Raw genomic sequence first — 11,052 nt, 5'->3', positions numbered from 1 at the left:
AAAAAACAATAAACGAGAAAAAATGAAATTGTGTTTGACATTTCGACAACAGAGGTAAATCAGTGAAGTAGAAAACTAGCATGCCATGTTGGAACATTTCTCATTACAAAGGAAAATTGGGGCCTTGAATTTATTCAACATGAGGAAAAAGAAGAAAAAAAACAAAAACAACTCCACAGACTCCACAAGAGGTGGAGGGTACTGTACTATCAGTTCATATGTTCGCTTTGCCTCTGTGGTGGTGGTGGTGGTGTGGGATGGGAGAGTGGGCATTAGTAAAGTCTTCATTCTCTCAAAGTCTGTTCTTCCTTCCAGCAAAATGTTAGACCAAGCAAAAAAAAAAAAAAAAAGACATAAAAAACACTCAAGAGGAGTGACAACCAATGGGATTCTCTTCCTTTGCCAAAAGTAGGTGTCCCTTCTCTTTCAGTTGTGTTACTCTTTGGCAAAATGAATGGTGAGAGGAAAGAGCAGATCAGAGCGCGGGAACACAGCTGGAATCTGTACAGAGGGGTCTGGGGGCGAGTGGTGCGGGTGGCGGGGTGGGGGCAGAGGATGCTCTAAAGAGGCTATCAAGTTGGGTGGGGTGGGGTTGGGTGGTGGGGGGTTTGGGATGTTAAAATCAAGAGTCTTATCCCATCAGGCAGTGGGGCTCCTCTCCATCGGGTGTCTCCTCCCGCCGCGAGGCTAAGCGTCGTACTTCTTCCCCGTTCTGTGGATGTGGTGGAACAGTGTCATGGAGAACGCCATGCCCAGGAGCTGCGGAGGAGAGGAGAAAGGAGATTGAGTGAGTCTGTACCCATATGTACAATGTATATACTGGTGTCTGTGTATGATATATATATATTGCATGTGTATGTCTGTGTGATCTTTTTTTTTTTTTTTTTTTGATGTTGATGCCTTGGGCTGGTTGGTGTTTTGATGCACAATAATTCCTGTGGTGAGGCGCAAGCACATTTTCGTTCACTCTCTTTCTTTCTCTCTCTCTCTCTCCGATGGCCTTCAAACGCGAGCTCTGGAATCTTTGTGATGGAAAAAATGTACAGCGTGCACAAGCATTAAGTCAATGAAGTAAATTGAGATGCCACTAAATCAAAGTAGCCAGCTATCTCTTTGAAGTTTCCATTACCCCTGATACTCCCACATCAAACACAGTCACAAGGCTGATCCTAAAACCATTATCTGGCAAAAGTTGGGATAGCAGGGAAAGTGCAAAGTACTGTATGGTGCATAGTCTAATAAAAAAAAAAGGCAACGTGGACTTCCTGCAAACAGGCTCCACTGGGGATTTCTACAGTATGTGATTAGCCTGGGAAAGCTGCTGATTCTCTTCCTTTAGTTTCAGTCTGAGCCTAATTCAGGCGGCTGCTGGAGAGAAAATGCCACCTTATGCCAATGTCAATCAAAACACAAAGTGCTATCCAGCTGAGATGGTATTACCAATAAAAAAATAAAGCTTCAACACCAACACAGCTATTAACATATGGCTCATCGGTGCAGCTCAGACATGCACAGGAAGTTTAAACTGTCTCCTTCATTCGGTCTGTGAGCGAGACAGCGTGACAGTCGGTCCTGCAGGACTCTTCAAGGCTCAATCATCCGTCCACGATTAAGAATATATAAAGACTGCTGAGGTTTCTTTCTAAAGCCATTGTGGATAGTGTTACATCGGCAGCGGCTTTCCACTGCCTGTCACGTACACAATACAGCCTCCGCATTAAAACCAGTTACCACTGTTAATGTTGTGTGGCTGATTGGTGCAGGCTGGAAGTCTAAATCATTCATAAGCCACTTCTTTGTGCCTCTGGACATTATGTAACAGTGCAGACTTGCAATGTCTCTCACTGTGTCTTCGAGTCTGCTAATCTGACAGCTCAAGGTCTATTTCTCGACTCTCCTGGCCGTCACCTGAATCAGTGTGTGTGTAGAGGAGAGAGAGATCATTAAAATTAATGTCAGCTGAGTCGGTCTTGCAGTGTTTAATTCTGCTCAAAGACCTTATCAGTCACCAAACAGAGCCGATATTTGTCAGTGCTCTGCATGTGTAAAGTGTGTTTGCATGTGTGTGTGTGTGTTTGGAGAAGAAATGAACAGATGAGGAAGAGATAAGGGTCAGACAGACAGATAGAAGAGAGTCGGAGTCGGAGCGAGTTAGAATAAGAAGCATGTGAGCATGAAAGTAGAGGGTGTGATCTTGTCTTGAACACATATTGATTTAAAGTCGACGAATATACTGTACAATGCCCCTTTACTCCCCCACACCCCCCCCCTCTATGTGGGTGTGAACTTTCACTAAAGCTCCAGCGCCGTTTCCCCCCCCTACGGACACAAGGAATGTGCGGGGTCCTATAAAACTCAACACGGAGATTTCATAGCGAGGCCACTTCTATCTGAACGAACCGTGGATTCACAGATCAGCCGAGCGAAGGCTTGTCATGCATGAGCACAGCCGTAGACAGGACCACAGAGGGCAAAGAGGACGGGGGCAAGAAGAATAATGTAGAAAGCATGAAAAAGGGAGAAGGAGGAAATGCGGTGCAGGAGTTGAGACATAGCATGAACAGAAATATTAAGTGAGTAATATGTAAGATTTCAAGGACAGCAGGTGGAAGTTAGGCTGACAGAATTTTTTTTACTATGTCGGAGCCGAGATATAAGGATTGGAAGGTGAAGCGGAGGCAGATAGGTTTGGTAGGTGCAAGAGATTAAACAGACTTAAGGAGGGAGGGGAGGAAGGTGCAGCACAGACAGCCATTGTTGGAGAGTCTGACCCCGGGACAGAGCAGAGCTGTGTGTGAATGTGAAGTGAATTTTAGATGAAGTGTAAAGTGAATACAAAGTTGGGGCGAGTGCAAAAAACATTTGGTCAAGGCAGCGCAAAGTAAATCAAAGACGCGACCGTCCATCCATCCATCCATCTATCTACCTGTTGGGCGGTGGGAGTCTATATACCAGCCTCCATTAGACAGGGGGGAAAGGTACGCTGGACAGGCTGTCAATCAATCAGAGAGGCGCGTATAGACAGGCAATCATTCCAGCACATGTAAAAACTCTACAACCGGCTGCCTCTACATCTGAACCCAGGACCTTGCTGTCTATTACTACCCACAGTGGTGCTGCACATAAAAAAAAGTCTGCAAAAGCTAAAAAAAAAAAAATTGAACTTGAACTCCAAAACTTCACCTTACAACGTTTCATATAAACAGACAGAGACGGGATGAGATTACAGAAAAAAGAGGAGTTGTGATGAGATCAGTCGGAGTCTGAGCTGTCACACACAGGTACACACTTGTACCCACATGCGTCGTTAGCTATCTACAGCCGACGACGTCTGTACATTCTGTCTGGAGCAAATAAACACAGACTGCAAAAACTGGCCCAGCAGCCACATTTGTGCAAACCTGAGGAGAAAATAAAAGAAATTTGCTGTGCTTTGCTTTGTTCCATCTACAGTAAAAGACACCTGTAGGACCCGATCCCTAAGGAGGAGGAGGAAAAACTATTGGAAAGAAAGTGAAAGTGAGACTGTGCAAGGAGAGATAGATGTAAAGCAAGTTTAAGGCAAAAAGAGAAACCACACGACCAGAGGAATATCTATCCCTTCTTCTCAACCAAGCCTTTAATCTGTGACTCCATACCATCTCCTCTACGTTCACTATCTCTACTCTGCTTATCTTCAGATGGTTCCTATACATGACTACAGCCTGTTTGGCACAAAGCCAGGTGGCTTTGATTCTCCCAGACAGGATCAGGGGTGCAGAAAGACAGCGGCTTCAATATTTCAAGATGTGTGGGTGCTGCTCACGACGCCCACTGATCACTGGCCTCACCGGTTTCTCAGGAGATGTTTGGTGGCGCAGAGGCCACTGGATGCACATGTATTTTTTTGTTTTTTTCAAGTTGCCTGACAGGCAGACACAAACAAATTCACCCAGACACAAAGCAAAAGAAGAAAAATGGGAGGCAAAATAAATGGGAGAGAGGCTACGAAACAAAAAAACACAGAGAGAGAGAGAGAGAGAGAGAGAGAGAGAGAAAGAAGGGGAAAAAACAATTTATCACAGAGCCTGCCTCCTACCTGCACTACCAAGATGACCATGCCTATGGTTCCCAGCAGGTGCTTGTTTTCATCCAGCCATTCCTCCACTTTCTCGAAGCAGCCCTGAGATGAAACAAAAGCTCGTTAAAGATTCCACTAAGAAAATGTGCATTTTCAGCGTTGACAGATGAATTGTGTCACTTGGCCGCTCGCAGCCTGTTTGGTCACCTAGAAAGAAATCCATCCAGTTCACGCTTCCCCCAGAAAAAATGCATGAGAAAGACTCTCGGATGAATGAACGACTGGATGGAGGTGTTAAAAGTAAAAGTAAATTACCCATGAACGGCCACTTCTGTATTCAGACTTATGGGGCATATATGTATGTGCACTTTCTCTCCTTCCTGCATGGGTTCAACCCAAGGTCACTCACTGGCAGGGAGGAGGTGGAGGTGGGGGGTGAAGGATGTAATGGTGGCTTCAGTAGCAGAGTGGTGCCCCCTCGTTGAGTGTGGGTGCTGAGGCAGCGTGTAAGTCTTAACTTTATAGTGTGTGGCCGTCTCTCCTCCTCTGGGCAGGATTACACACATACACACACACACAAGCTTTTAGTGCTGTGTGTTTCCCTGTAGGCCAGCTCAATGTCTGCCTATTCTCATTTTGGCAATTATATTACAGCTTTTAATCCCCTACTTTGGACCTGCTAACAAACCACATGCCAGACCAACACAAGATTAAACTTGTAATGGGGGTGGTGGTGGTGGTGGTGGAGGGGATTGGTGAACTGCAAGGTTTTTTGAGAAAAAAATAATAATAAAAAAAGCTTTTGTCTTATGCATAATGGAAAAAATCCAGCGTGACCAGAATCTAGTAATAGGAGGAAAACTTTAAAGCTCTAACTACTCACAGAGGCCTGTAAGAGCAGGCAGTGAACAGATGGAGTGAAGATTAAAGATGCATAAGATTTATGATTTTTATGTCCCCTTGTGAATCCTGAACTAATATCAGTCGTGTTGGCTTGGCTTAGGGCAATATAATCATTACTTAAAGCTGTTTATATGCAAACAAAACTTCAAACATGACTTTAAAGAAGACCTTGTGGATATGGCTGATGATCTGCACGCCGTTATATCTGTTAACTGATAATAAGGGTGCATTCAAGAAACCCCATGTCACCCCACCCACACTGGAAAAAAAGGCTAAATGTCCTCCAAGGACATGGATAGGGTCGCTCGTGGTCATTTCACTGTCTTTGTGTAAGTCTGTCGTCCTTTTATTCTCACTTTGTAGTGGGTTTTGTGTCTATGCGTCTGTTTTGTTCAACTTTGTAGTGGGTTTGTGTCTCTTTGCAGTCGTTTTTGTGACCCTTTATAGTTGTTGTGCATCTCGTTCTGTGATTTGTTTCGAGTCTCTTTGTAGTCATTTTGTGTCCTACATTAGCTTGCCTTGGTCCGTCGTCCTCGTCGTAGCGCTTTTGCATTTCCGATCGTTCCGCGCGTCTTTGTAGAGATTTTGGGGTTTCATTACAGTCAATTTGTGTCTGTCTGTCGTCGTTTCCGTTTTCTCTTTGTAGTATGTTTTGTCTCTGTTGCCGACAGTCGTCTCGGGCCTCGTCGTAGTCATTTGATTGAGTTTCCAAAAAGCAACTGTCACTTCAAACAGGAGCTCTGTGCCCACTACAGCCGGTCTTCTAATCCAATCCTTTCAAGTTTGTGTGTATTTGTGTGAACATGTCGCCATTTATCTTACAAAGTGAACTCACCCTGTTCCAGAACATGTTGGTGGAGTTGCGTCCACAGTTCTGGTAATGCTCCTGGCAGCAGCGGTCAGGAACTACCGTCTCCTTCAGTGCCTCGTGCCAGTCTGTGTATGCTATCACCCCGCAGCACTTCCACTGTAAAGGCCACACACAAACACACATACACAATATTTAATGCTATAATGTATCAAGAATAGTAATTAGTCCTTTGCATTAGAGCGCTACAATAATGGAACAAAATGGACTTCAACGGCGAGTTTCGACTTTTAACGCTGCATTAATGCCACAGCTGCAAGCCAGGAAATACATTAGCTGGGAGGTTTCAGTACAACTATGCATTTTTATATCCCTACAACATTTTGCTTGATTTAACAACCATGCTAATGTTGCTAATACTTGATGCGATGCACGGCGTGGAGTCTGCCTACCTCAGCCTGGATGATGTTCCAGGCGTTTCGCAGGCCTATGTTGTTCTCCGAGTTGTAGAGAGCCAGGCCGTCCTTCAGGTCCTTTTTGGCGTTCTCGCTCACCTGGAGGCAAAAAGACACAGCAGCACCGGCCTTGGTCAGACTGACAACTGTGAATTGAGTTAAAGCATTCATTATAATATTCATATTATAGTAGGGCAGCTGAAGCATAAGAGTTTGCGAGTGTGGATTCACATTATCTTCATCTTTCTGCACCATTAATGTCTTTTTCATACATATGTAGATGATAATGGTGATATCCACGGCATCCATGCAGGGAAGAGCTTTTAAGTGTCTTTGGTGGGCTGCGTATGATTGAACCTGGGGTTCCTTTTTGTATGAGCAGACAAATTATGATGAAGTGCATGAATACATGGGCGACAGCAACAGTGGATACTGGATACCAAAATACCAGTGGAATGTGACAGTAACTACACGGCTTACAGGTAACCTTTCTGCTTGTCATCTAAAAATACCTCAGCAACAGTGACTTGGACTTTGTACATGATGACTGCAAATCTGACACGTGTCATGTGTCGCTTCACTCCACACACACACACACACACACACACACGCACGCACACACACTCCCAGCTTCAACATGCCCTTCAGCAGTGCTAGCAAATCACTTTCCTCTTGACTGAACCCCAACAATGTGCTCGGGGTTGTACCATGTCTGATGGAGATTAATATCTCATTGGATGTGTTAATGAGATACAAAATCAGAGCTTTAGTTCTCCTGCAGTTCTCTCTGCCTGTGGGGATTTGCTAACTGCCAGGACAGATTGAGAGGCGCTTCAGTTAAAGGGTAATTATTACTGGAAAAATGACATGTACTGCCAGAACCGTCCTGTAACACTTCGGCATCACAAGAAACACAACTTAAATCACAACAAAAGGAATGCACTTACTTTAATAGTTAAAGCTTTAAGGCTTCAGACTGTGTGCCCTGGAGTTTAAAAAAAGATCTGCGCACAGTAAAAGAAGCGGCATCATGTCTGTCACTGCCTGACACAACAAAGTTCTTTCAGCTATTCTCCGCTTTCTCTTCTGTGCAGAGAGGCAGGACTGCTGTTGAGCGAGACGCTGTTTGGGAACCGCTCGGTAAAATCCTCAGGAAAACTCAAGAAGTCTGCTCCTATAAAATACATTTTAATATTGTCCGACCACCTGTGTGCGCTGTGCTGTATGAAAGACAAACTAAAACTTCCCTAAAAGTAAATTAATAAAGCTTTAAATTAAATGGTTCATCAGTTTATTGGTGTGAAGACAGAATCGAAATCCCTCGTCTTCTGAGCTGCAAGGCACGCAAAGCTGTTTGTTGTACTAAACTATATTACTCAGTTTTACTCACTAATTAAAGTTTCCTTGGCAACAACATGCTTTAGTAATCATCAATCACACAAAACTGATTTAAAACACGATTTTAAAACCGTTGAAATATGATTAGTATTATTCCGCATCACATTCCTCTGTCTCGCTCTGTAACTTTGCTGATGCAGAGAAGATCTGTGTGTGTGTGTGTGTGTGTGTGTGTGTGTGTGTGTGTGTGTGTGTGTGTGTGTGTGTGTGTGTGTGTGTGTTGCACCCCCCGGGCTGCGGGCCCCACCATATCTGTCCTTGCGCAGGAAAATGAGATGAAGAGCGGCATCATCAATCTCTGCCTCGTACTTTGTTTTAATCCTCTATCTTCTCCTCTCCATCTGTATGTGATGCTGCTGGCTCATTACTGACTCCTCGCACTAACACAGCCACTAGAGAGCAGAGCAACCCCCCCACCCCACCCACCCGCACCCCAACTCCAACCCCAACCCCAACCCCTCCACTACAATAAAAATCATCGTCTGAGTCTCCGATAAGTCTCTGCACATCTTCTGTAGCATGTGTGGAAGTCTTTGTTAGAGCCTGAAATTAAACTTAATGATCCAGATTCACTGCTAACGAGAGGCAGACAAATGACTGCAGAACAAACAGGGATTTGATCATGCAACACTCTGACCCATTTTCTCCGCGCGCAAGGAGCAGATACAAACACATCCTTTGTTGCATTAGCCTATTTTTTTTTTTTTCTGATAAGGAAAAACTAACTTCTCGCCTGAAACTCGTGTTGCTGGTACCGGAAATTGCTCACAAACAACTGAGCTGACACCGCAAGTTTTGCCAACATCTCTCGTCCCTGAGAGTTGCCACGGGGGCCGTTTATGCAATATACCTCATGTGTGGCGATACGACAAAAGCAGCTGAGACGCATCCTCGTCCTTGCCATTACATAGATAAGATGGTTTGCGTTTCTCAGTGGGGCTGACCAGAGCAACACGGGACGGGGCATTCATCACAGAGATCACAGACAAGGCTTGAACTTGGACAGGCGGGAGAAGAGGAGAGGAGTCTCCAGAGTCACGGAGAGATGGAAGAAAACGGAGGGAGATGTGCAGATATATATATACACATGATGACATGGTGGAGGAAGGAGGAGCAGGCTTTCCATCCAATTTGGTGTTTGTAATGGATAGTGGATCGTCTGATAAACGCCTGTCACTGTTATAATATGATACATCCAGTTGGAAAAAAATATTAAAGCTACTTTATAAAGATAGTTTTTTCCGTTTTTTTTTTTTTTTTTCAACTTCACCAAAGTCGTCCAGGCGTGTTTCTTTTGCTTGGAAAATAAAGATAAAAAAAGATGCTTGGGAATACTTGTGTATTCTCTGTGCTGGGATCAGTATGAGGTGATATTAATAATTCTTGTGGCAGGATTCCTCACTGTCACAGTCGCGGCCCCAGATCTGGTGACACGATGTGAACACCTTGGGGATCAGGTACAGTGGGACCTGTCATTGTGCAGACTGCAGACACATTGAGCCTCACTGCTTACTCAATATTGTGGAGTACAAAACCATGACCGAGCTGACTGCTCCAATTTTCAAAAAGCGTGAAGGATTTGATCTTTTTTTGTTTTTTTTGTTTTTCAGTTTTTTGTCATGTGCTTCTGTGTTCAGTGTGTGCACCACACATCCAGTTTTCTTGCTCAGACAGCGAAGGGCAGATCTGTGACATTGTAGGTGACTATACTGTATTTCTGCCCTGGTAGCATCCCTTGTTTTTATTTTTCCTGCATTAGTATTACCTTTGAGAACAGCTTGTAAACAACCGGTGTCTCTGATGACTGTTTGGTGAATGCTGTGAAGCATTTAGAGATGCTCGCACAACACAGGAAAAAAGCATTGTTCACTTACAGTAGGTGGTATGATGGGTGCATAGAAGAGCAATTAGTGTTTTGTGTGCCGAGTTTCATTCACATGTGCCCAACTGCTATTTATCACTTTGGGCAATTACAATCTTCAAACAACGTTACAGTGTTTAATTCCAAATGAATTACAGTCTCTGCAGTATAATTTCATTTAAAAAAAAAGAAAGGATTATGCAGGTGGTTCAGTAAACAACGAAAACAGCCCATCTGTGAAATAAGACAAATGGTTCATACAGTGCGTAAAAAAATCTAACAAGATAAAAATTTCAGCTTTTAGTACCTTCTGTGCACATGGGGCTGCAGCCGACCACACATTACTGGAGAACAAGCAGGGCTAAAAGACCTCTAACGACTCACTGAAGAACCTCTCATCTAAAATAATCATTTTCCAATTATTGTTTAGTCATTTAGTAGTTTTTAAACTCCTATGAATTGTATTTCAAATACAACTCTCTTTCCTGATGAGCTGCAAGAGTTTGAACTCTTACCTCTGCTTCAAGCTGTGTTTTCCTCTGTAGAGAGATGACCTAAGACTGATTCAACAACCTGAGGCTGCATCACGAAGATAACAATCACCTTGTCTAGAGACTTCTCTTCTTTGTGAAGGCTGCAGTGTCTGACGAAGATTGAAATGTTGCAGTTTTATTACATTTCCACTCCAGGAACCATTTCCACAGTCTGCTGGTCTTTATTTGTATATACATACTATATCTTCCTGCGCCTGTGAGGAGTCTCTCTCAAGGTTCTCCAGCTTACTCCCAGAGTCCAAAGAGAGGCACACTAGGTTGAGGGGAGAGACTATAAATCGCGCGTGTGGGGTGTGTGTGTGTGTGTGTTGGGTGTGTGTGTGTGAGCTTATCTCTATGACAGACTGGCGACCTGTCCAGGTTGTACCTCGTCCTCCTCACCCTGTGTCAACCGGGATCGGCCCCTGTGGCTCTGCATGGATAAGCAGTGCAGCCGACGGATGGGTTTTAAAAAGCTTCCTGTCTCGGTGTCGGTCTGTGCTGATGGATTCCACAGAAAGTGTTTCTGTTTCTGTTGTTGTTGATGTGGCGGTGGTGGTGAATAGAAGACAACACCAGAAGACTGGGAAATGAGTATACTATACCCATGATGGGTGATGTGGAAATACTTGGAAAAAGCAGCTTGGGCTCTTGTCTGAAAACCAGCAGGTTATCTGTGCCGGATCTGCAGCTCTGTCTGGACCACAGAGTTAAATTTAGGTCTAATACTTTGCTCATGAGCAAATCACATCTTGATCATAGTTATATTAAGTTAGTGTGTAAAAAAATAGCACGCAGTCCTTTGCTGGATTAAGGCGCATTCCTTCACATTATGTAAAGTCTGTGGCTCTACTCTACTCCACCATATTTCCACTTTGCAGGACTACTGTAGTCTTTTAACATCCCTTTCCTGCTCTGTCTACTCCCCTCGCTCTCGTCACACTCGTCCTCCGTTTTTGAAACATGACTCTTCCTGTGAAGTCTTAAACAGCTGCATAAGCCAGGAAAAAAATGGTCTCTTATTTGACTGTTGC

General features: G+C 44.1%; 1 protein-coding gene across 1 annotated transcript in view; it reads right to left on the bottom strand.

Moving 5' to 3' along the window:
- Positions 1-687: 687 nt before the first annotated feature.
- The window catches only part of tspan9a (tetraspanin 9a), a gene marked incomplete at its 3' end in the record, with an annotated part of 65,491 nt that continues 55,126 nt past the window's right edge, over positions 688-11,052 (bottom strand). The window contains exons 4-7 of the mRNA XM_083973170.1: positions 6,224-6,325; positions 5,799-5,930; positions 4,079-4,162; positions 688-759 (exon numbers count right to left, since the gene is read on the bottom strand). Of these exons, the coding sequence (XP_083829296.1) occupies positions 688-759; positions 4,079-4,162; positions 5,799-5,930; positions 6,224-6,325 (390 nt within the window). The remainder of the gene's footprint in view (positions 760-4,078; positions 4,163-5,798; positions 5,931-6,223; positions 6,326-11,052) is intronic.

This window comes from Trachurus trachurus (assembly GCF_905171665.1).
Source record: "Trachurus trachurus genome assembly, chromosome: 6".
In the NCBI taxonomy this organism is placed as follows: Eukaryota; Metazoa; Chordata; class Actinopteri; order Carangiformes; family Carangidae; genus Trachurus; species Trachurus trachurus.
Note: the sequence above shows the minus strand (reverse complement) of the source record. Positions and strands in the feature narration are given on the sequence as shown.